Source organism: Neovison vison, chromosome 4 (assembly GCF_020171115.1).
Source record: "Neovison vison isolate M4711 chromosome 4, ASM_NN_V1, whole genome shotgun sequence".
Taxonomy (NCBI): Eukaryota; Metazoa; Chordata; class Mammalia; order Carnivora; family Mustelidae; genus Neogale; species Neogale vison.
In genome coordinates, this window is record NC_058094.1 from 228,466,888 (window position 1) to 228,493,340 (window position 26,453).

The 26,453-nt window shown below is 52.2% G+C and overlaps 1 protein-coding gene across 2 annotated transcripts in view; it reads right to left on the reverse strand.

Annotated features, from left to right (window-relative positions):
* Window positions 1-16,047, reverse strand: part of PAXIP1 (PAX interacting protein 1) — a 48,276-nt gene extending 32,229 nt beyond the window's left edge. Inside the window, exons 1-4 of one of the 2 annotated variants that reach the window (XM_044246906.1) lie at window positions 15,903-16,047; window positions 12,193-12,327; window positions 8,077-8,120; window positions 5,800-5,863 (exon numbers count right to left, since the gene is read on the reverse strand). In XM_044246906.1, the coding sequence (XP_044102841.1) occupies window positions 5,800-5,863; window positions 8,077-8,120; window positions 12,193-12,327; window positions 15,903-15,983 (324 nt within the window). In that variant the 5' untranslated portion in view covers window positions 15,984-16,047. Of the gene's footprint in view, window positions 1-1,248; window positions 1,412-5,799; window positions 5,864-8,076; window positions 8,121-12,192; window positions 12,328-15,902 lie in introns of those variants that run through there. The other variant, XM_044246907.1, reaches the window with a different exon arrangement.
* Between the last annotated feature and the right edge of the window lie 10,406 nt (window positions 16,048-26,453).

The following is a 26,453-nucleotide window of genomic DNA, read 5'->3' on the forward strand; positions in this document are numbered from 1 at the left end:
CACATCTGGAGGGGGGAGATTTAATTACATGATAGTAAGCCTACTCCAAAGAATCGTCGTGTCATCTTTATCAAAAATGAGATGAAAGACATAGAAGCTCGGTATGCCTCCTGTGGTGTGCCGGGGGGGCAGGAGCGACCACAGGCAGTCTAGTCCGTGGCTCTGGCCGGCCTGCGTCACAGGCCTGGGTCTCAACCGGGACAAGGGTGTTGCCGTGGAAAGAACACTGGCTGGGAGAGAGGGAGGCCCGGAACAGATACGCGGCCTCCAAAACTAGCTCCTGTCCACTTGGAAAACTTCCACGAACCAGGTCCCTCCTCGATGCGAGTCTGGGTTAAATGACTTCAAACATCCACGCCAGATCATTTAATGAGTCTGTATCAGCACGATTAATAACTAAGAATGTTCTTTCCACACCACGATGTTAACAGTTATCTAGTGGTGATGGAATTATGGGGATATTTTTGTTTTTGTTTTTATACTTTTCTGTATTTTCCAAATTTTCAAGAGCATTAATTTTATAACTGGGGAAAAGTGTCTTTTTTTTTTTTTTAAAAAAAGAAAGCAATCTTCATAAACTACACATCTCATCATCTTGGCTAGCAGAGCCTGGAAGTGACCTCGATTCCTGAAGGCCGAAGCTGCTTCCATGCCAAGTCAGGCCGACCTGACCTGACCGAGTGGCTGCCGACCCCCTGGGCCCCACCCACACCCCTATCTCCAACCACAGCCACGTGTGCGGGACGGTCTGGCTCCATGCCCTCCCCACCCTGGGCTCCCACTCGGCTCCCACTGCCCCAGCCTCCCCCGCAGAAGCATCTGCAGGCCGCTCAGGCTCCATGAACTGCAGGCTCTCTCCCCAGCCGCTCTCCTCGGAGGTTGGAGCAAAGCACCGTCAGCTCACCCACGCCCCCGCTTACAGCAACGGGAAACACCGGCCCTTCTTGGGAGGTCTCACAGAAGTAGGACACTCGTTGGGTCCAGCAGCCTCCCTGAATCTGTCCTTGTCCCACCGTGATTAGAAACTACAATCCTCCCAATTAAAGTCGGGGATCTAAGAATCATGTCTTAAACTTCTTCGAGATCTCTCACAGTACCTAGTACAGTACAAGGCACATGGGTAGGCAGTCAAGAAATACTTGATTGAGGTGCAGAACAGAAAGGGCTTTTATTTTCAGTCTTCAAGATTTAAATCATGACCCTGGCCAGGCTCTCCATCAGACTCTTGACCTGTCCCCGGAAACCTACCCAGCACATTACAACGGGGCCCCCGCCTGCATCGATACCGGGTCAGGAGAAGGCAGATGGTGTCTGTGCTTCTCAGCTTCTGCTGCCACAAGCTCCCTTCCCTACCTCTCCCTGGGAGAGCTCTGGAAGACTCCAACAAAGAGCTCCAGCTCGTATCAACACCCTGACGGGGAAAAGACAGAAGGTCACCGAGAGCCACCAAGCAAACAGTCCTTTCGTAAAGGCGGGATCCTGCCTGGTGTGCACGTGCGCGCGAGCGAGTGCTCCAGTGTTCTGCTGCCTGGTGCAGGCCAACCACCACCACGGCTCCCTCTTGGCATGATTTCCACACCTCGCACTCCCTTGTACCTTTGTGTGTGCTACGACGTGCGGTTTACTCGCCGTCTGTCTCCCCTTCTAGAATGTACACTTACTGAGGAGCAGACAGCCCCTGTGAATTGACTTGTACCCCTGGGCATCACTCCTGTCACCAAAGATGTACTCGTCAGGTGTCTGCTGCACCCAAGTCCCTCAGCTGCACACCGGGCACATCGTCTGTTACTCGCTCTTAAAACTGACGTTAACACTTTTTAGCAACCACAAAGTATCGGTGTCCCCAGGGCACTTTTCTTAACCAGGGTCTGGTTGATGAAAAACCATCAAGTAAAATCTTGTCCATCCTTATCCGATCAATCCTCATGAACTCAAAAGCGCAGCTTTGTATTACGGGATCCCGTGACTCCCTGGGGATTCCAAGTCACCATTCTAGTGATGAACAGAGTACTAAGTGATCCACAAAGATCATTCAGATGCTGGATTCCAATTTTATTACCTAATGAATTTGCTAAAAGGATACAGACACTGTCAAAGGTCCTCCTAAACTCACTTTTCTCTCTACCACGGACCCATCCACTGCCCACAAGGAGTTCTGCACCTAGATAAAACTCTACATAAAACTAGAGAAAACTAGAGGCCGGGCCACTTTCCAGACCACACGACCAAAGGACGCCCGCTCACCTCCGCCTGTGTGCCCTCTACCACATAGCTGGCGCCTTTTCCACAGGCTGTCCAGTCCCTCTCCCCACTCCTCTGGTGACTACACCTGCGTCTTCTCAGGCCAGAACCCGAGATCCACAGGGACCCCTAAGGCCGCATGACGGCCACCAGAACCATCAACAGTCCCGTGTCCCTGTCCAGCATCCTTGCCCTCCTCCTCTCCCGGGCCACAGGCAGGACCGAGGGGACCAAATAAGGCCACGCACAACTACCTGCCGCAAACTGGTGCTGCACACCTCCGCCCGGGGCGCTGCCCGCCTCCCGTGACAACAACCAGCTGCAGCTGATTTCATCCCTGGTTTCTGAAGACCATATCCTCCTCCCCAGACCACCTCTACCTACGCTCAAGTCTCTTTTCTTCCCAAATCTTCACTGCACACTACCTAAGCTCTCTTCCTGGTTACGTGCCTTTCTGCCTTCTTCTACAAGAAGCTAATTCCCTGCCCTTCATGCCACATGTCCATGGCCCCCCACTTGGGTAGCAGGTCAACACCCCAACTCAATGTGTTCCAAGCCGACGTCACCATCTTCCCTGAGAAGCGCAGAGGAGCACTGCGGGCACCGCCGCCTCCTCCGTCCCGAGAACGCCCACGTCACCAAGGCCCGCTGCTTCCTGTCTGGGCCTCGTGTGCACAGCACCATCCAGGATCCAAACCTCTGCCTCAAGTCCAAGACCGCGCCCCTCCCTCCCGCCCAAACCCCACCCTCTACCGCCTGCCCGTGTCCTGCCACTGCTCCCACAGCAGCTGCCCCTACGGACCGAAAGAATTTTAACTGTTTGCTTTCCTGTGTTTCCTGAACGTCCTAATGCAAATACATGTAATGCAAAATTAAATATGTAAGAAAAAAGGAAAGCAACAGCCTACTGGCTACTTTAGAGAGCTCAAACTCCAACACCTGGTTTCCGCTGCTGTGTTCCCCACCATCGACCCTCCTGCACCGCAAGGACGTGCCTTTGCTCCCTGGCGCCCTCCTCCTCTCTCCTTCCATGTGGCTCTGCCACAAACACCCCTGCCTTCCCCATTCCTGCTCGATTTCCGCCCACTCTTTCAAGCCCCTCAGGTCTGACATTTCCCTTCCCCACAGGCTTCCCCTCCTCTGCCGTCCACACTCAGGCCTGCGCTTGTGAACTCACAGACATCGGGGCCACGGGATTCTGCACAGCACACAACAGGTCGTGTGTACCATAACCTTCATGTTAAGTGTCTAAAATAAGATCTGCTACATTTATTATAACCTTTATTAAATAGAATTTTTTTTTCCCTAAGACTGAAAGTGTTCTCTAATGGTAAACTCAATTAATATTTCATGACGTCTGATTACCAAATTTAAAACCCTGAAATCAGGGCCCCTGGGTGGCTCAGTAGGTTAAGCCTCTGCCTTCGGCTCAGGTCAAGATCCCAGGGTCCTGGGATCGAGCCCTGCATCAGGCTCTCTGCTCAGCGGGGAGCCTGCTTCCTCCTCTCTCTCTCTCTCTGCCTACTTGTGATCTCTGCCAAATAAATAAAATATTTTAAAAAAATAAATAAAACCCTTAAATCATCTTACATTTACATATTTTTACTTTTCTTATTTATTTCCCCAACTCAGGTCTGCTAAATACCATGTCCTGTGATCTCAGTCCCTGAAAAGACCTTGGGACTCCCTGCCCCAGCTTCTTCCTCCTTTCATTCAACTTGAACCCACTGGATAGCGGGCTCCAAATCCCCAAGCCCACAAATCCAATAAGTGAAAATAAAATTAAATGCAAAATTCACATTTTAGCCAAAATACACTGTTTATGCATTAAGGAATAATAATAATGTCTTCATTTAGAAAACTTTCCTGTTATTTATTGTACGTTTGGAACATACAGAGAAGTATAAGGGAACAATGAAACTCACACAGAGCCGCAGCCCTGGTCTTTAAAAGGTTTTCATTTTGGCCAACTTCAAAGACCATTATGGTCATATACATTTATAGCACAGATGTGAAAAACACTGAAAAATACAAATATCGACAAAATTCCTGTTCTTAAAAGAGGAAAAAAAGCCAAGATTTCAAGGATTCCTATTAAACGAACGTAGCAAAAACAGTAAAATTTGTAACTTTAAAGAACATCAGGAATCTACAAGAGATACAAATAACAACAAAGCAGCCCTCCCTGAACCTGGCTACTGCATGGCCAGGGCAAGGCGGAACAGAGACAGGGCGGCCACTGGCACGAGAGGGTCACCTGGCTTCAGGACTCCGCATGGCAGGGACAGGACTCCTAGCTCACCTAACGCCTCTGACAGGTCCTTTCCTCAAGGCTGCCGCAGGGATGGGGCCATGCTGCTCCTCACCAGGGTCACGGTGGGAGCGGGTCTGCAAGGCAGCACTGCCCACACCCCCTCCCTGTTGCCAAACACACTGCCCCGTGCAATTTCCCAGTGAGCTCCAACAGCACCGGCTGGGCTGGTTATGGTGGCTTTTTACAGTTTGAGGGTTTTCCAGCTGGCGGTGCAGGAGACAGAATACAATTTAAAAATACTGAATATTCACTTTCCCGCTTTCAAATTCCCAGTGCTGGCGTTTTGGTCCCTCTTCTAAGATACTTCTCTATTTCACTAGGTTACCAAATAAAACACATACTGTTAATGGCCTTCCCCTCTCCCCCCCACTGAAAGCCTTTCCCTTCTCCTTCTCTATTTCCATAAATCCTAATTCAAACCTGGCTCCGTAGTTAGGCTGCTGTGTAAGTGCACGAAACAGGTTTCTGAGCCATTTCCAAACACAGGATGACCTCATTTTGCCCCCAGGTTCACCCCAGCCTACGTAGCGCTCTGCTGAACACCTTCCCCCATCCATCTGCCCTCATCGCTACCAGTTCAGGACAAAATTCTAAACCTCAGCGACGTGCAGGGGAAAATAACAGGAGTATTTTAGGGCTCCTGATTGAAAAACATCTGTGGAAAACGGCCGCACGGACGTGAACTTGCCCGCAAGGAGGGGAGCCCGTCTGCGGGAATGTGGCCCCGGACGCCGGTCACAAGCTGGAGAGTGGACAGTCTCACCTCGGTGCTAGGAAGATGTTCACGTCGTGGGTAATACAGTGTGTCAAATGTTCTGCCACACTCGTTACTTGTAATTCCTCTTTATAAAAAGTTGTGAGTTCATTTCTCTGCCTTATCTACTGAGGTTTTATTTTTCTTATTGATCTAAATTGAGCCCTTTACTAAAAAAGTTGTTTGCCTTTATGACTGAGCTTTTCTTGTCAACTTAAATAATTTCATTTTTACTAGTTTTTCATATTCAAATTCTGTATCTTTGTAATTCTTTGGATTAGAAAGACCATTTTTACCCATTAAAACTTCGTATCTTAAAGACCAAGCATAAACATTTAAATAACTGTAAGTGGGTCATAAGGTTACACCCAATACGCAGGTTTAGCAAAGAGTTTCTTTAAAACTGGCTCACCAACAGGCCGAAATCAAATCTTACACAAACTCAGGACTGTTACATGGGAATAACACGAGACAGCTTAGCCACACTTACCTGGGAAAGGCAGGCAGTGATTCCAAAAAAAATCTGACAGGACTCTGGAGAAAAACCATTTACTCTGTTTGATAGTTATTAAGATTCCAATGAAATGACGTTAGTGCACACTGCATCTGGCTCAGACGTCCGATCTGCCCCACGCCCACCCTCCCACGCATCCGTGGAGGAGAGAGACTCGGGCTGTCGAAGAGCAAGACAGGCAGAGGAGAAGGAGCGGCTGGGGGACCCGGAGGGGCAGGGCGGCGGAGGGAAGCGGCGTCAGATCTGGCGTCGCCGGCGACACCGTCCATCACGCGGGGACAGCACCCTCGCAGGGAGAACCTCTGCCCTGAGAGCCAGCTCACCCCCCACCACACCAACACACACACGCACACACGCACGCACGCACGCATGCACGCACACACACGCACGCACGCACGCGGCACCGCCACTGGAACTTGCGCGGGATGGCGGAGAAGCGCCCACAAAGGAACCTGAGCTCCCGTCTGAGCACCACCACTAACTTCACGCACTTGGGCCCGGGCAGCTCTGAGCTTCAGTGTTCCCCTTGTGAAAATAAGAGTTAAAAACATCCTTATCCCTCCCGGTTCTACAGCTCTGAGTTTTAAAATTCATTCGCGATTAAAATTCACTCAGAAGAGCTTCCTGCGTGCCAGACGCCGCCCCGGGCCCTGGGTGTCCGCACGCTGCGGTCTACTCAAAGCGCACACGACGACGGAAGAATCTGGAGTGTCTACCATTCGAAATGGGTTAGAGCATTACTTTGTTCTTCCTACAGGAGAAGAGTGTACCCACTGAGATCAGTGAATTAAGAAAAACCGATCAGACTGAAAACTCCGCCCCCGTCTCCTCCACGGTCCTGCGGAGAAGCCGGAGCGGGAGCGGAGCCCGTCTGACCACACTGCGCCCTGCGGCCCCTGACATCGTGCCCTCAGCCCCACTATCCATGATCGCTTCCAACCTCCTACCCTCGCGTCAAGGATTTCCTACTTCCAAAGACTTGGGGGTACACCGACAAAGGCAAATCCAGTGCTGCCCAACGGTCTGCAGGCTTCCCTACTGTCCCTTCCAGCTGCTCTGGAATAGGCCAGTAAGAACTCCGGGGGAATGACAGCTTCTGAAGATCCTGACCCTGACCCAGGATCCAGGGCAGGAAGAACTAACCTCTCATTCAAAATCACCCCTCCCTTTCCCAGGCTTCCCCCAGTCCCCGCCGCCCCCGTGCTTATAAACACTACACCAACTCCCAAGAAACCAGAAGAATAAAAACAGAAATGGATTTCCCTTAACTCTAGGATCCTAGGAATCCTAGAACTTTTGAGCTGGAGATGCTGAAGTCCGGCACATCCCCCATGAACTGCTTACTAAGGGATGTTTCTGCTTATTTGACGTCACCCATAAATATTTAACATAAAAAGATTCCCTCCATCTACGTCAGTTCAGTAAGTAAAAATGCACTCACGGAACTGCCTGGCAGAGCTGCAGAACAGCACCGGGGAAGGCCAGCAGCCCTGCCCGAGTCCGCAATTTTCACATCACAGCGTGCTACCAGGTGCCTCCACCAGCACGTCCTGCCTGCCGGGACTGTCCACGCAGCCCCACGTGGCCAGAGGGCGACAGAAGCCATGTGGCGCAGGACGCGGACAGTAGCCTGATGTCTCCCACAGGCAGGGAGGAAGAGGCTCTGGAGCCGGACTCAAGAAATGAGGCAAGGGGGACACCGGCATGGAGGCAGCTCCTCGAAGGCAGCAATGAGAGCTTCGTGACCTCTCTAGTTTCCGTACCCAGCCCGCAGCAGGTGTCAACACGTGTCTTCAATAAACCTTTTACCCAGTGTCATCAAAAAGAACACCAATCCATGGAACTACAAGTGCTCTGCTATTCTCTTCCCCATCTATCCTCCCAATAACTCATGACCGGGTTCAGGCAGACTCGCACTCTGATCAGTATTCCACCTAACAAGACATCACAAAGACGGTCTGTTCCAGAGACAAGAAAACTGAGGTCCAGAGAAGCGGACTGCCGGAGATCAGAAAGCCCAGTCCCAGAATGAAAGCGCGTGCCCCCACGTTCCAGCCCAAAGATGTTCCCCCGCAGCTGGTGCCCCTCCCTCCAGAGGTGAGGACAAGCACCGGGTACATAAAACCCGATGCAGAACGGAAAACAGGAGGGACAGAGAACGCACACACACCAACTGCCCTAACTAAGGAACCCACCGGGTTACCATGTCAGTCTTAAACCCAGATTCCCTCCTCCCTTCCCCAAAAAGGATACGGCAGAAGAGCTCCACACTGAACGGACAAAATCACCCAAGACGGCTGAAAAAGAAAACATGAACTCAAGTCAAAAAATATTTTCAATTTATCATCAAAATGACATGATTTTCATCAGCACTGCTCCTAGAAATTAAAAGCTGTTATAACAACTATAAAGCACCTAGATCATGAGCATGCCAGTAAAAAATATCAAAGATTAGTCATTAATGCCTGAGGTGAGAATGAAGCACTGCCAGATATTTTAACAATTTTTAGAGAAATTTAAATTCAAGGCGTACACATTTACTACTGCGTAAGTGTCTAGGCCAGCTGGAAACTGCCCTCACAACTGAAGGACAGGGACCTGACCCCACCCCCTCCCCATCCTAGTACATCGGCCGCTCCCCGGTTCCCATCTTCAATCCTAAATCCAAGTGTAAATTCACGAGTGTTTTCAGTAAATTCCTACACATACTACATTTGCAAACCATGAAAAGTCTCTGGTCATTTTTTACAACTTTCAAAATTAGATTATAAAACCTTAGCTTATTACTACCTTTTGGGCTAATTTATATTTTTTTAAAAATTTACCTTACATTTCTACATTTAATTTTAAGTTACATTAAACTACGTGACACCCCATTCAGCCGGCTGAGAAGTCCAGAAACTTCCACCCGCTGAAACGTACGCGCGCATGTTTCCTTCACGCACCCATCTGTTCCCCCAGCTCTCGTCGAGAACCTGCTCTGTGCCGAGCTGGTGCGAGGCGCCGCGGACAGAATCGGGAAGGGAGGCACGTGCTCCCCGCTCTCCTGCACCTCGTGCCCCAGCCTCAGGAGCCCCCCACCACCTTCCAGCCTGGTCATGCAGACTCCAAAGGACGTCAGAGAGCCGGATCCCCGTCCACAGCGTTCCAGCCTCCGTGAGAACAGCGCGCCTTCTGTGGAAGGTGTGGGAAGACTGGGTATTTTAAGAAAGAAAATGAAGACTGACGGCACTTGGGACAGTTCTCGCGTGACGACTGGGGGCTTCGGCTGAGCACACTCGTGTGCGATCAGGTACGCTGCGCTGGAAGCCAGCACTTCACGTTTCTGACCACGCTTCAGGCCAGTGTGTCTTTGCATTTTCTGATAATCCAGGCAAGCTTCAGGGAAGTCGAAGGGGGCTGGCCGGCATCAGGAACCGCTACTGGCTCTGACTCTTGTACGATCAACGTCATGCCGCAGGCCGAGCTTTCTCCTCCGCAGTGATGCCCAGAGCCCCACGGAGACCTTGGCGGCGTGGCGTGGCACCAGGCTGCTTTCCAGAAACCAGCATTTCTACTTATCCCCTCGCCTAGAGTGCAGGGGGAATTTCAGAGCCTGGGGCGAAGCACTGGGATAGGGTTTGGGCAGGTGAAGGTGGGACTTTTCTCGAGGGCCCTGGGAGAGGTGACTTGGAATGGAGGAATGTGACCACAGAAGGAAGCAGACACTCTGGAAAGCCACCCGTTCCGACCACCATGCAGCAGACACCCGGGAAGTGTCCCTTTGCAAACTTGGGAGAGGTGGCAAGTATAAGCCTGTTTAAGGATTCAGGGCTAGTCATGATGTCCACGCACAGCAGACCCGCGCTCAGACCCTCATTCAGGGGGCTCTAGGCAAAATAACCCCAAGTCAGTAGGAAACACCAACAATAACAGAGCAGATATGGACAACTAGAAATGCAGAGTAATGAGGAGTTATTTATCCCAAAGGCCAACAACAATATATGCAAATACACCCACCGTAAATTGCCATAATCAACATGTCCAATGATGCCCTACAGTCACTGAGAAAAATATTTCCATTAAAAAAATTATTCTGTAAGTTCTGGTGCCTGAAGACACAAGTTTTAAACATCTCTATGATTCAAATACGTAAATAACAGGCCATCACCATGCATTAGGCCTTATTTTTAAAACGCATTCGTCAAATTAGTAAGTTAAAGGCCAAGGGATCTGCCTCCATCAGACGAAGAACCTGACGGTCTAGCAGCACCGTCCGGGGGTGCACACAAAATGCCGGGTCAGCTCCGACAAATCCACCCTCCTGGCATGTAGCGCTGTAGGCCCCAGACCGGACAGGCCCTGCCACAAATCCCGAGCAGCCTGGAGCTGGGAGGTGGACGCAAAGAGTGTGCCTGGGGCCTCGTTTCAAGCTACCACAGCCAAAGCCAAAGTGCGGGATGGGGGCCTATGAAGCGAGATTGGCGAAATGGTGATAATTACAGGAGCTGGGTAATAGGCATTTTATGCAGCCTGATTACAGCCTGACTTTTCCCGAAATGCAACATGTGAAGAGAAGAAGGCTGCTGTTTGGGCTCGACCTTCTAGCCAGGGCCGATCACCATTCTGAAATGCCACCTCCCAGCCAGCGACCCCACCGCGAGCTCTGGGGACGGGCCCACATCTGCGGCAGTGACTGTACCTGGGACCGGTCCCAGCAGCTCACCTCCTGGCCCATCTTCCATGGACCTGTGCCCAAGGAGCTACACACTGAAATACACATTATTTATTTCCTTTTGTTTCTCCTTTACATTCCAGTTTGGGAAATTTATACATAACATATACATTCAGGTTTTAAATTATGGAATGTTCTCTCACTTATAAATAAAGCGATACTCTCTGACATATGAAGGAGTTTGACATATAAATAAAAGGATATTACAAAGCGCTTGCTGCAAAAACGAGATTTAAGAACCACTGCTCCAAATGGTCTACAACAGCCACCTGAGCGCGAAGGCTGGATGCTGAGGCTGCCCCTTTTAAGCTCGCTGTCCGACTGCACGATCCAGGTGAAGTCACCGTCATGAGACAAAGGGCTCCAGGCTGCTGAGGGAGTGGAATCCGGTCCCCACAGCTAAGGAAGAATGGAAGCAAACCAGAGACCAAAGCAGGGCCCCAGGGACGGAAGTGCACGTGTCACAAGGCTCCCTCGCGGAGTGGAGTCCGGCGAAGCAGGCAGCAGCCCTGCTGGTGTTCGGGCTGCACGAACGAGCTGGTCGTGGCGAAACAAGGAGTCTGGGGCAGGATGGTGACCACCGCAGGTCACTGCTGCACATTAAGTCACTCTGGATAACACAGCTGTCCCTGGAGAGTGTGGTTTCCGAGAATCTTCTCATGAGACAAATCAGCATTCAGGTTTACTTTCAAAAATCAGGTTCCTAAGCCCGCAAGGCGGTTTCAGACCCTGGGTACTGACGAGCTGCAGACCGCCCAGGGCCAGCCAGCTTCTTGGCACCCCAGCCTAACTTACTGGCTCGCTTCCTAACTCCTAGCCTCTCTTGTTATTAAACCATGATAATTCTCATACTGATTTTTAGGCAGAGTATTTGACAGCATAAAGGAAAAGTGGTAGTGGAACTGAACTGTTTTAAAACAAACATGTTAACACCTAGGATCAGAAAAAACTGAAGGACTAAAACTACAAAATCACATCTCAAAACATGCATTTAACAGCAGTCAACTCAACCATGAGGAGCCACAGAACAGGAGAGTGTGCAGACCAACGAACTCCAAACAAGCCGCCCACCAGCTAAGGCCCCCACTTTCTAGAACAAACCACCCAGAGTCAGCTTGACAGCGGTTCCCATGATGACCACCTGGTGGACAGAGGGACCGACGGTCATCATGACGCTGTCGGAGCGGTTAAACAGCACAGCAAATGGGGGACAGGACTTCCTCCAGCATGTCTAGCTGGACATTCAACCACTTGCCACAGCAGGGATGGAAAGTGGTCCCCGGAGGAGTCATGTCCGGACAGGGAGCACAGTTTCCCGTGGGTCCCCAGTGCCCACCGCTGCAGGCTGACACACCCGTTTCCAGGACGCGTCCCTGGCGTAGAGAGCTCGGGGCAGGAAGGAAGTAGGGCCACACCACAGCAGGTGCTGAGCGGACCGATCAGTCACCTGTGACGGACAGAAACCTGGCCACGGCAGGATCCCACGCAACGGGCCTTATGCTGCCGTAGGTGACCGCCGCGCGGGAAGAGCTCTGTCCATCGGCAGCTTCCTGCACGAAGCGGACTTGGGCAAACGCTCTGAGTCCCAGTGAGACTTTGCATTGACTTCAGGACACATAATGAAGCGTATGAAATTAATGAGACTTACTACTGACCTTAACTACAGGTAAATCAAAGACTTCCCGAGCTTCTCCAACCTCAGGATTGTCCCCGTCTTCCGAAATTATGTGGGAGGCTAGTGCGTTGTAGGACACTTCCTTAGCTTTCCCAGCTTTGAGGAGCTGGATGACCTTCAAAAAACCACACAAATTAAAATGAAAAACACCGCATTTCACTCTTGATTTACACAAACTGTTGTGAACAATGAAAATTCTAACAAACACACCACGTTCACCAACACAGAATTCATAACCATTTCCTCGAGTCACGTGCCATCAGACATCTGATGACAGTACAAAGCAGCAGACCCTGATCTGCTGACCCAGGGAGCCTGCAGGCTGTGAGCCCGGGGCCAGGTAGCGTCTCTGTCTTGAAAACAGAAGGTCTGACAGACAACACTTCAGAGCTGAGACGAGGCATCCAGGGTCAAACTTCAAGGCTTAGGGACAGGTAGTTTCACCACAAACGGGAAGGTTTCCAGAAGAAGAGGTACACGAGCAGAATCTTGACAAACTTAAAAAGTTAGGGAGACCAGAACGCATGCGCTCTTGGAGGGAGAAGACCCTTCACACGCTGGACACGCGCCCCTTCCGACGGTCACGGGCTACGCATGTCTGCAAACTGTCTGCATTTTACTCTCGTACAGAAATGTCTTCTGGAGCGACACAAGGGCTTTTGCTGGGAAACGGCACGACCGGATTTTACCGAAGATTGTGGCCAGTGCAAGAAGAACGGACTGAGTCCGAGACAACTGCAGCCGCCCGGGGGAAAGCAGCAGGCAACTGACCCAAGGACTGTCCCTAGGGAAAGAGGGAAGCGAGAATGCAGGAGACCCGGTGCCTGGGAGGGGCAGGAGCAAGAGACAAAGTGCTGGGGACACCGCAGCAGCATCCACGGAGGAAGAGCTGGTGAGTGCAAGGCGGGAGCAAGAGAACTTCTTCACGGCGAGCACAGCCTTCCAACGCCAGCTGGAAGGTCTAGAAAATGACATCAGTGGGACCTGGAAGCTGTGGGTCCCCACCGGGGGGGAGCCAATGGTGGCCAAAGCTCTGAGAGTGAAGTCCCCAGGTGCAGAGCAGTAAGTGAACTGGAGGCTACTCACCTGCCAGAGACTTCAGGGACAGATGCAGGAGAAGGCAGAGCCGGAGGAGCCCAGGCGTGCGCCACGCATGACGGTGACCTGATGCCCGCTCAGCTCGGTTTAGCCCCAAGTTGGTAAATTTTCTCAGAATACTTTATTGAGCATCCAGAGATGGCAACTAGAGCTACGCTAAGTATTTGTTCAATGAATGAAAACAAAACAAAACAAAAACCAATGGCTGTAGCCACAGGTCACCTGCAGGCACCCTTAGTTTCCGCACCCGCTCAGCCCGACCCACAGAACACGGCACCCTCTCATCTGCTCCAGCTGGCATTTCCGACCCCAGCGCCTGTCCCAGGACTCTCGAGACCTCAGGCTCTCCCCGTCCACGCACGGGCAACGGAGCTCCCGCTGGTCCTCACACGCGCTCACACGCATCCCGGGCCTCCTCTGCTTCCTCTTGCTGACAAACCGCGTGGAGCCACAGACCAAGCTGCCTTCACTTCCTCACGGCCTCCTCACTCTGCACCACCGTCGCCGGCCCCTGCGGCAACTCTACTGCAGTGCGGATTCTTCACGGACAGAAAGATGCCCAAACCGTCTCACACTACTGAGTGTGTCTTACTAGACTCAGCTCCTGTCGGGGCAGCAGCTGGCCTGCTTGTCCTGTTCATCCCCAATACATGAACACCTCCGTTCCTCAGCGCACACGTCCCGCACAAAGGACATGGCCTCACCCTCCTCAGCTTCCACGTCCAGCTCCGTACCACCCCCAAGACGCCTCCTTTCAGAGAGCTCAGTGGTGCCACTTCCTCCGCACGGCAGCGGGCAAGTCTCTCCTCGCTGCACCTGCCACCCTAGGCCACGCCTCCAGGTGGGCTCCCCAGTCCCGGGCAAGGAGGGGGCCTCCAGCAGAGCCATCGCGTTCCGTTCACCTTCCGGTTCCACGGCCACCAAGCCAGCCCCTTAACCACTATGAGATGTTCAATATACGTGAACGCTCAAATCCGTATTTTTAAGATTCAGGGAATCAACGTTCTGACTCTAAATCGTTTAGAAAATATACGGTTTCACATCGAAGTGGTTTGCCAAGGACATTTTAAGCACTTAGATTTGACTCATAGTTGAGCAAATATGGTTCCAATTCAACTTGTTCCAGGTTTTAAGAAACATTTGGTTCAAGTCCCTCCTAAGAGCCAAAGTCCTACAACGACACAGAGAGTGTAGGGAGGAGGGGGGGATGTTAGTGAAAGAGGAAAATGATCAATACTGGAAACACCGGCCGTGATTCCGGCGCGCATCAGGGCCCCACCGGGTGCAGCACCTGCACCTTCAGATCCAAGACTCAGTCTCACCTCATAGCCACAGCAGGAGGAGGATCCACCTTGGGGGTCGCGCATGGGCGCTGGTTAGATTTAGTAAGATCCCCACAGACCAGCCTCTGGAAGGCCAAGACCCTCAGCGCCGGCAACCCGTCCAGACCAGCCCAGACCGCTGGAACCCGCCTGCACTCTGCGGACTGAGGCCCGGTCACCCGGCTCCGCTTCCCTGGTCTCCCCGCTGGGCTCTCAGCGCAGAGACCCCCAGGTAACGGTAACCGCACACCCTCCAGTGAAGGCGGCCCCAAGAGGATCCACCCCAAGACATTCACTGGGATTCGCTTCCGAGCGGCGAGAGCCACGCAGGACGCCCAGCGGGACCGTTACTGCGCTCAGAAGCGCACAACCCCCTGCGGCAGAGCCTGTTCGGTGCTCCCGGGGACGGCGCTCCCGGGGGTCCCGTGACCGCCAAAGCCCGTCAGGAAGATCGAAGACCGGGAGGGCCGGGAGGGAGCACGCGGACGAGGCCGCAACCGCGGGCGGTTCACTGCGCCCCCAGCAGCCCGGACCCGGTTCCTTGTGGAGCTCCAGCCCCTCACCTTGTCCCCTCCGGGAGCCCAGACACTCGGGGGGGCAGCAAGGAGGGCGCTCCCAGTCCGCATCTGCCCCAGAGGCTCGGACTCACCACCGCGCCGGGACGCCGGTCCCCCACCAGGCGGAGGCCGGTGACAACCCACGCTAGGCCCGGGCCCGGCCCCCCACGCCCTCCCTCCTCTCGGGTCACAAAGTAGCCCCTCCACGCCCTCCCGGAGCCCGCGCCCCGGGGGCCGCCCCCGCTGACGGTCCCAGCAGAGCGCGACCCCGATCTCCGTCCCTCCCCTCAAGCTCCCCCTACTCGCGGGTCCTGAAGACCACCTCCCCTCCAGCCCCCGGCCGCGGGTCGCGGAGACCACCCCCACGTCCCCTCCCTCCGCCAGCTGCCCCCGCCCGCAGGTCCCCTGCGTCCCCTCCAGAAGGTCCGGCAGCCCACCCCCAGGCACGCGCCCCAGGTCCCTCCCGAAAGTACCCCAGACCCCTCCCCCTCCCCAGGTCGCCGGCCTCAAGCGCGCCGGGTCCCTCATCCCCCGCCCCCCGTCCCCTCCGGCCACCGGCCTGCTCGGCGCCAGGTGGCCCGGCCTCCGCGCAGCCAGGCCGGCGGGGCGGCGGGGCCCGGACGTTTTGCGCCCGGGCGCGCGCCCGTGGCGGGAGCGGGTACGGGTCGGGGACGCGGAGGGCTGCCGGCCGGCGGGCGGGGGCGGCGCGGTACCTGCGGGTCGATGTCGCCCACCGCGTAGTACTTGACCTCTCGGAACATCTCCTCGGGAACTTTGGGCGCCGGGTCCGACATGGTCGCGGCGGCCGGACGGCTCGGCGGCGGCTCCCGCCCCGCCCGGCGGGGCCCGCTCCCCAACGGCGCGGCCGGGGCCCGGTCCTGCGAGTCGGGCCCGCTCCCCCGCCCTCTGCGCCCCCGCCCGCGCCGAGCGGCCGAAGCGCGGGAGCCGCGCGCGCCCTGCGGGACGCACCATCCCGCCGGCCGCCGAGGGGGAGCGCCGAGGAGCCGGCGGCCAGCCGGCACCGCCCCCCGCTTCCGTCGCGGCTCGCGGCCCCGAGGGCAGGGACAGCGCGCAGCCCGCTCCGCAGACCCGGAGCCCGTGGCCGCCGCCTCCGCGCGAGGGGGACCCCGGGGACGCGGAGAAACGAGCCCCCCCCTCGGTGCGGCCCAAGTGGGCCGGTCCCGGGAAAGAAGGGAACGCGGAGGCCCCTCCCGTCCGCACGCGCAGCCGCTCGAGCTGCGCAGGCGCGCGGCGGAGGGGGCGGGGCTTGCGGCCGGCCGGCGGCGGCGGTGGCGCGAGGCCGCCTCTGGCTCCGGGGGAGCTCACGTCGCCGGCGGCTGCCGGATGGGACTTGAGGTAACTCCTCAGCGCCCGCGGCCGGGACGGGCCGGGTCCCAGCCGCCTGGTCTCCGCTAAGGGGCTGGCGTTGGACTGCGTGCGGGACCGAGAGCTCCCCGGGCTGGCTGGCCGAGGGCCCCAGGCCTCGCCGGCGGGCTTCTCCCGGTCGCACTCGCACCGCGCTCCTGCTGAGGGAGGCCTTGCCGCCCCCCCGGCACAACCCCCGGCGGCGGTCCGCCGTGACGCGCGCCCTCTGACGTCACCGTGCCGGCGCCGCCCAAACGCGTCCTCGCCCTGACGTCACCTGGCGGCGCCGCGGAGCGGTGGGCGCGGTGGGCCGGGGAGTGCGGCAGGGAACCGGAGCCCGAGGACGCCCAGGCCTGCGCGGGCGCCCGCCGCTGCCGCCCACCGCCGAGTGATGGGCGTTCTCAAGTCGGCGCTACGGCAGTCGGTGCTTTAGAGACCCGGGAACGTCCGGAGCCAGCCGGGCTCTGCGGCGACAGGCGCTCGGGCTGGGGAGGACGGCGGACGGGGCAGGACGGAGAGGGCCGGGTGGTGGGACCGTGGCCGGGGAGGAGCGGCCGGGAGGGGAGGGCGCGGTGCGGGCTCGTGGCTCCCGCGCGCGCTGGGCAGCCGACGCCTTCCTCCGGCGGCAGGTGAAAGCACGAGGCCGGCCTGCAGGAGGGGCCGCCGTCCGCCGGGCCGGTCACTGCGACGTTCCCGTTCGAATCCGCGAACCAGCGATGAGTGTCGGCGGCGGCATCAGCGCGTCCTGCGGCTGCCGGACGCAGCTCGCCTCCTCTTCTCGGGCCGGACGCTGAGGAGGACGTGGCGTGGCGGGCGGCGGCCGCGTGGGCACTCCGGCCGGCCGGAGCGGGACCGCCGCGCCCGCGCAGACTTGGTGGCGCAGCAAGCGCTCGGGGCTCCCGTGCGGGTTCGGTCTGCGCTGCGCGGAGGGCCGGCCTGTCGTTCCCGGAGCCGCGCGGGCCGCGGGCAGGCCGGGGTCGCGCGGAGAAACGCTCGAGGCCGCGCTGAACACGCCTTCGCCGGGGACGAGTACAAGCGTGCGGACGAGGTCTCCCGTCGGGGCTGGGCGCGCTGGAGACGGAGCCCCGGGGCGCGCCCCGTCCGCACGCACTGCCGTTGGCGGCTCCTCTCCCTACAGCGAGCTTGAGAGTCATGGAAACGACTTCCGCGAAGGCTCGTTTCTGAAACGGGAGACGTCCGTGCGCAGAGTGACGGGGGAAGAATGCGGCGTGGGGGCTGCTCGGCTTTTTTCGCGAGAGATCTTTCTCACGGCTGTTCTGGCACCTAGAAGACGTCCCGGCGTAGGGCACGACCTGTCGGATCGGCAGCAGCTTTCCACCCCGGCGCCCTGAGCGCCGACACGCCGCGCTTCTCCGAGCCGGGTGCGAAGTGGTCACTTCGTGGCTCACCCGCCTGCGGGGACTAAACGGGCTGCTTGGTGATAATTTGGCAAATAAGGTCCCACGTCTCTCATTTTCTGTTTTGCAAGTTGGATAACCCCGGGCTACGAAGAAGTGAAGTGTGAAGTTGAAAAAGCAGAAGTGCGTTGGGAATACTTAGTTTGTACCTACTGGTGCGAACCCGAGACGTTATCGGAGAAGTTTTTCCGGCCGGCTTTTTACAATACATCCCTGTACTGAATACGACTCTCAGTCTTGTGCTCCTATTTTGTTCGCTCAACTGGTCACACACTCCTTAAAGCTAGATGCTAGCCATGTTGAGTAAACCTTCTGTCGGGGTTGACCGACGACCCCATTCAGCCCTTCTCATGAAAGGGGGTACTTCAGTTCGACGCACAGAGAGCCAGAGTTTTATCGCAGGAGAGCCTGGGATCCTTCAAGGTGTTGTTGATGGGAAAGGTTCATTCAGCTGACACCGCACAATTGCCACCAATAATCATCGAGCTATTCAGTGTATAAACACTAGAAAACAGGGACGCCTGGGTGGCTCAGTCGCTTAAGCATCTGCCTTCAGCTCAGGTTATGATCCTGGAGTTCCAGGATGGAGTCCAGCATTGGGCTCCCAGCTCAGCGGGAAGTCTGCTTCTCCCTCTGACCCTATCCCCTCCCTCCCCTCTAAATAAATAAATAAAATCTTAAAAAAAAAAAAAAAAAAAAGATAGAAAACACAAAGGAAAGAGTGAATTACCCCAAATCCCATCCCCAAAACAACACTTGAACCCCTTCCACACATTGTCCCACATCAATACATTTTCTCCTTAAAAAAATTGTGCCACACATACTCTAAAGTTGCCACTTAAAAGAATTGCCCTTCCATGTGAGTACACAGATGTGCATTATTTAATGCATACACCAGTTTTTTAATATACCAGAATTTAATCAACTCTTGCACATTTGTTGGCAGTGTAACAATTAAAATGCAGTGAAGCGGTCATCATAACATACGCAGTGGCTCTGTTCTCTTGTCATACTGACAAAGATTTTAACACCCCCCTCTAACTTCCTGAGCCCTGCCCTTCTCTTTAGATCTATTTCCATCTCCAAGATCCTGCCAGTGGATCTCACTTCTTTAATAGGATACTCTGAGGATGAGAAACCTGAGGCCCAGAAATGTTCAGTAACTTGCCCAAGATCACAGTTACTAGCAGATCGTGGGTTAAATCCATCTTTTGGGGCCTCCTCTAATCCATTCTTTAGAAGAATTAAAAAGAACAAGTTTAATTTCACATAAATAGAAAAACTATAATCCCTAAAAATAATATGGTAACAATCTGAGGGGTTGGAAGTGGCGGGGGTGTGGGAGGTTGGGGTACCAGGTGGTGGGTATTATAGAGGGCACGGATTGCATGGAGCACTGGGTGTGGTGAAAAAATAATAGTGTTTTTCTGAAAATAAATAAATTTAAAAAAATAATATGGTATGGAAAATTTAGCTTTGTATCAGTTAAAAATAGTCCACTGATGACATATTTTTCTGGCTAAGTCAGTTCTTCCTTTGGAATTGGCTGAAGACGAAGAGATGATCGTTACATCTTAAGTTCAGAACTTCCCAATTTTAATGTCTTGTGTCAGTTTTAATTTTCTGATTTAATTAGTTTCCTAATTAGAAGGGGTTAAATTAATTAACCTCATTATTTACTATATATTTAATGATTTCTCCTCTATTGGGAGTTACTTAATTTTCAGTAATTGGAAAGCTTATGACAAGAGGGAATATTGCCAAGTTTTACACTTACTGCTTGATCAGTGGCAGAAACAGGACAAGCTGAAGGGGATTTTAGGTGAGATATCAGGTACATTCAAAGGCCCTTTCCCCTTTGTTTTGAAACATGGTACATGTGAAAACAGATTGGGATTCCATAATTTCTATCAAATTAGAATTTAGTGGATATATCCTTTGTTTAAAAGATATCCTAGGACATAGGATTTTATAAGAAATAACCCTACCACATCATCTTACTTACAAACAATGAAATATCATGAAGCTTTGACTAATGCTAGATAATTATAATGGAAAGAAGGTGTACTGAAATTATCAGCCATATAAATGACACACTAAAATATTCAGATTTTCCTTGGACTTGCTAACGGTCTACATCAATGGCATTTGGGACAACGCAGTAAAACCATGACCTAATACCCATCTGGCTTGTGAAAACCAAATAGGCCTGTTCTTCCATGCCATGGGGACTGGATGATTAGGGGCTCGGGGGGGGGGGTGTCATAGGAAGAGGAGGAAGACCCCCATTCTGGTGGGGAGCAGCAGCCTCAGCAGAGGCCCAGCCCAGAACCAACATGGTGAGACAGCAACTCTGACTTGAGGAGGAGGCTTTGGGTAGGGCTCTGGAAGGCTCCCAATGAGAAGATTGAAGACCTTCAGGGAAGAGCAGTGTAGGAAGAATAATGATCACCCACAGTTCTCACAGATCAGAATCTGCCGTAGATCGGAGCTAAAACTGAAGACAGTTGAAGCTGGTCTTTCGTTGGATCCCGTTTGGAAAATGTCTACCCTGATCAGTGTAGAGCAGGCAGGCATGGTACCACTAGGAGTTCTATAGTACTTGAGAAGTGCCAGCTGCCCAGTGTTCCCTGCTCCGGCCCACACTTCCGGACCTTCTCACTGCCTGTGGACCAGAGTTCAATCCCATTAGCCTGCCATCAGCGAGCTCCGTGACCTCCTATTACTCTGACATAGGCCCCATCCTTATTCCCCAGAACTGAGCTCTGCAGGCTTACGTCTGCTACTCCCCTTCATTCATGGTCTCTTCCCACCATGCTGGACTATTGGACTTTCTTGAAGCACGGCCAGGACTCCATGGCTTTCTACAGACTGTCGATCTCTCTATCTGGAACGACCCTCTCCACTGAACTCACTGTGCAGACCTTACCTCTTCTTCCTGTGGCCAAGATCAAATGCCCATTTCTTGAAACATCTCTCACGCCTGGGGATAGACTTTTTTCTGGCCCCTTCTACTTATGATTACCAATAAATTATGTAAGCAGACGCTCTTTGGCATGGATCACAGATGGTGAACCCAACCAAGTATGAGAGAGTTTATTTATCTCAGCCCAACGTAATGGCTCGTGAGGTCCACCTGTGAACCATTCCAAGGGCAAGGAGTAGGACAGGGTAGGGAACCTAAAATGTGAGAGCTTGCCTTCATCCCAATACTTAATATTTAAAATACCAAAAAGGCTTGATTTTTAAATACTTCTTCATCTTAACCCCACACCCACCCACCCTCACATAAACCCTCCACTGCTAACTAAAACAAGTCTTATTTCCCTTAGCATGTATTTCCCCCACTGTTTAATGTGGTGCCTGATGTCAAGTGGACAGTGGACACATATTTAAAGAGTAGGTGGATACCTTTTGAATGAATTCTTATCACTGCTAAGGATTCTTCACCCTGGTTTTGAGGCTTCAGGAAAGACAGTCATCATTGTGCAAATTTAAAACCTCACTCTACTCACGATGTTACTACGTTATTGGCTATTGGGTTTTATTTTACAGACGGGGAAATGTTGGGAGAGGTTAGGTCTTGGGTCAGCAGAGTTTTTTGTGTGAGCAGCCAGGTTGAAAAGCTTTCAGGCGTCCTTGTCCCTGGAATCTGTTTTGATTTCTTACCTTGGCTGCTGCGGGGAAAGCAGCCATAGACAACGTGCTTACCCAGGAGTAAGGCTGTGTTCCAATAGAACGTTATTTGCAAAACCAGGCAGTGGGCCAGATATAGCCTTTGGGCCTAGGTTTGCCAACTTGGGGTGGGGGTGGGGGATGGGGGAGTCCAAACTTGAAAGTGGAAGAAACAAAGACTGACACCCAACAGGTGTGAACTAAGCCACCGGCAGCATGGCCTGGGTCGTTGCGCTTTCTGCTTCACTCTGATAGCTCTGCGCTCTCGTGAGGTCTGTCTGAATGCTTGACCATCAGGAAAACAAGGGGATTAGGGCTAATTAATTAGTCCAGACTTTGAAATCCAGAGAGAAAAGGGCCTCATATTAAGTGCAAATCATCACCCTAAGTAATATATTTGTGGCACTTTCATTAAATTTTCTCTCAAATCTTGAAAAATATGTATCTCCTGGATGCCAACATTTTCATCCTAGCATAATTATGAAGCCTCCCCAAATAATCATTTTTCAGTTTGTGATACTCAGTGGGGCACAATGCCAGCTGCTGAGACCTGCCCGAGCTGTTTGAGACTTATTAGCACGGCACAGGTGAAAATGAGTCAAGTCTTAGTGAAATTTGTTCATTGTATATTGAATATAATTGCCTTTTGTGTAGTGATGCTCGTGGAAAAAAAGAAAAGCACGGACATGTAAAAGAAGTTAAAATAATCCAGCGTCTGTCAAGATAAATACAGGGGTTCTAGGAACCCTTTCACAAGATAGTGATAAAAACCATTTTTATTACCAAAAGGAAGCCAGACATTTCAACATGGGATAACTGTTTTTATGAACAACATGTTCACAAAGAGAAAATGGTTGCAAAATTATGTACGTGGCCATTTCCTAACATGAACAAATATTTTGGACCTTAAGCTTAGAACAAATCTAGGGACTATGAATCTAAAAAAGCATCACTCTGTTTATGGACATTCTATTCCTAGTCAATTCTAAAGACACATTTTCTAAGAAATTAAAAGCCCAAATTAAAAACCCAATTACATCGGGACATCTGGGTGGCTCAGTGGGTTAAGCCTCTGCCTTCGGCTCAGGTCATGATCCCAGGGTCCTGGGATCAAGTCCCGCATGGGGCTTTCTGCTCAGCAGGGAGCCTGCTTCCCCCTCTTTCTCTGCCTGCCTCTCTGCCTACTTGTGATCTCTCTGTTAAATAAATGAAAAAATCTTTTAAATAATAAAAAATCAAAACCCAATTACATCAAAGTTCTGTTACTGTCTTCTGTTTCCTGAGTAGGATTTAAAAGGGATACTTAAACTCAGTCTAAATCCATTCATCATGGGGCACCTGAGTGGCTCAGTTATTAACTGTCTGCCTTCAGCTCAGGTCATGGGTCATCCCAGGGTCCCGGGATCGAGCCCCGCCTCAGGCTCCCTGCTTGGCAGGAAGCCTGCTTCTCCCTCTCCTGCTCCCCCTGCTTGTGTTCCCTCTCTTGCTTTGTCTCTCTCTCTCTCTCTGTCAAATAAATAAACAAAATCTTAAATAAACAAACAAACCCATTCATCTTCTGAGGCACCTAGGTGGCTCAGTCGGTTAAGTGTCCAACTCTTGATTTCAGCTCAGGTCGTGATCTCAGGGTTGTGAGATCGAGCCCCTCATTGGGCTCTGTATTCTGTACTAGTCTGCTTCTCTCTCTCTCTCCCTCTGCCCCTCCCCTCCGCTCATTCTCTCTCTCCCTCTCTCTTTGTGTCTCACTCTAAAAAAAAAAAAAAATCAGTTCATCTTCCCCTAAGCACACACTACTCCTTCAAAGACAGACCTCAGGAAGTATCTTACCAGCTGGGAGTATGGAGGCTACAGGACGAATCAGAAGGAAAGTCGAAGGATGAAAATAGCTGGTGTACTTCAACGGTGTGGCACTGACTTTCTGCTATTTCCTAAGAAAACTCACTGGGGTCGGTATTGGGGGTATCCGTACTCATCTTGTTGCCATGTTGCTCCATACCCATAGAGAGAAAAGAAAGCAAACCCATGACAAGCAGAGAGCAACCTCGAAGAACTCTACCCAGGCAAGCAGGTCAATGATCAACTGACTTAGTAGAATCCTGGATAATTCTACCATGTTCTAAGTGAGAGAATTTACTTAATCTATTTGCCTATCTGTAGGAGCTCTGAGAACAATCACAAAAGTATAAAAAATGGTGTTGAGTTCCATGTTCCTTTGCTATAGAAAATTTTCAACATATTGGAGGACATGATGTTTCATCATAACATCATAAACACTGGATTTTTATATCTAAGCTTTGTGACTTGTGTATTTCATTCCATTTATCTACGTGCTCATTAGAATCAGAGAAAGAAGCTTCGTTTACACCTTCTTTAGCGGTGGTACTTACAGGAAGGTTCATCAGAGATCAGCGCTCTTGAAGCTCAATCCATTGATGTTGCCCGTTTGCCGCGAAGTGTTCTTCCAGACAGTCCCTCCTCAGAACCCATCCTAGGAACGGTTGGTTATATCCTGAATCAGATACTTTCAGATATAAAAGTATTTTTTTAAAGATTTGTTTATTTATTTGACAGAGAGAGATACAGCGAGAGAGGGAACACAAGCAGGGGGATTCGGAGAGGGAGAAGCAGGAGCCCCGTGGAGCAGGGAGCTCAATGCAGGGCTGAATCCCAGACCCCGGGATCATGACCTGAGCTGAAGGCAGACACTCAACGACTGAGCTACCCACATGCCCCTCAGATATAAAAGTATTAATTTCAGTCTTCGTGATGCTGAATGAAGATCCAAAAATTCAAATAAAAATGAGAGGCTTTGCCAGGATTTGAGGGTGGGCCACATCAAGATTTTCCTTTCCTCCCTCCTCTGTACTCTCTCCTCGGTTTTCTTCCTTGGTGCTCACTGATCCTCTCTTCTGTCTTGCTTGACTCAGTGTCATGCTTCTTCTGCATTTCTGTCGTGCTCAGACGAGAGGCTTGGAGAAGTTGGGGTTGGTAAGGTAAAACGTGCCAGAGGAAGGTCCCACCCAGGAGGAACAGGACTCCTTTCACCTTGTATCTTGCAATAATAATTGTGTTCATAATAATCAAACATTTGTTCTGATATTCATTCTTACTGACAAAAAGGAAAAAAAAAAAGCTTGCTTATTCATACTGCCTCTTCATGTCCTTGATGGGCTTCTGTTACCACCAGGTTCTCAGAACTGATTTCCTCTTATTCCATCCCATAGTGATTTAGGGACACCTACTGCTGCCTTCCAGCTGGCTTGTCTATCCATGTTTTTACACCTTATGACTCCATATCTACCTGGAGTTCAGGGGACACTTAGTACCCCGTGGCCTGCGGTTAGAGCCAGTGGGGTTCTGTGACAACCAAGACCAGCCCAGGTGCTTTCGAAGGGCAAAGGAATCACAGAACAGAGAGCAGGAGAAGGTAGTTATGAATTCCAGCTGTGGCCATGGGACCAGCTGCAAAACAATAAGGTCCAGTCACTATAATAAATTCCCTGTATATCTCGTGGTTGCTCCGCTTCTCTGAGTAAACCTAGATCCAGGGTATGTAATACATGAATTCACGTGCATAGCCGACTCCTGCCCTCTTCTCAGATTAGAACAGAGAACTGCCTTTCTGACTCTAAAGCTTTAGATTTTATCCCACCTGTTCACACCGTGAGTCATCTAACAACCTCTCTTTCTCTGCCTCTCAGCCTCTCTTTATTGGGTCTCCCAAAAGGCTTTTTGTTGTTGTTGTTGTTGTTGTTAAGATTGATTGATTTATTCGAGAGAGAAAGTGCAAGCGCACACGTCGGGAGGAGCAGAGGGCAAGGGAGAGAATCTCCGAGCCCAGCTCGGGAGCTGGATCTCATGACTGAGATCGTGACCTGAGCCGAAATCAAGAGTTGGCTGCTTAACAGAAGGCACCACCCAGGTGACCCCTAAAACCTTTTAAATAAGCTCGCGCTGGGCCCCTGGGTGGCTGAGTCAGTTAAGTGTCTGCCTTGGACTCAGGTCATGATCCCAGGGTCCTGGGATCGAGTCCTACATTGGGCTCCCTGCTCAGCGGGGAGCCTGCTTCTCCCTCTCCCTCTGCCTGCTGCTCCCCCTGCTTGTGTTCTCTGTGTGTGTGAAATAAATAAATAAAATCTTTTAGATTTTTTTTTCTTTTTAAAATTTTTAAAAAATTAGCTTGTGCTTTTAAACATTACCACTTAATAAAGTCCAACCTTTCTCTTAGCCCAGATCCCTGAGCCACCACAGAAGCAGCTCACAGCAGAACTGGCGTGTGAGTTAGAAAAGGTTGTGGACCATGGGGATTTCAAATGCTGCTGCAGAAGAATCCAGACATAAAATGCAAGACCGGAGGGGCAAGCCTAAAAATGGACAGGCATGAAGTGGGCTCCGAGGAGGCGAGGGGAAGTATGGGACAGGTCCTGCTAGCATCCAGGCCGTCCCCAGGCACTGGGATAAATAAGAGACAACCATCTCCTCCACCCTTGTGCCCTTCTCTCGAGATTCAAAGTCAACAACGGGAGCACCGAATCTGTCAAACCTGTCTTGATGCTTCTCCTCTCTGTACACCACAGCCGCAACAGAGGCCTGGAGTCTTTCAGTACCTCCAATATGGGCCGGTGTCTGGATTTCTTTTTCCTCTAGCAGCTGTCCACGGTGGGGGATGGCGACCACCCTCTGAGACTGAGGTTTTGTCTTAGCAAAAGGAAAACGATCTGTGGCAGCAAATTAGTGAGTCTTTTCTACTTTCTCTACTTACACAGGTAATCAAAACACGGTTGTGAATCTGTCTGCCCCCATTTA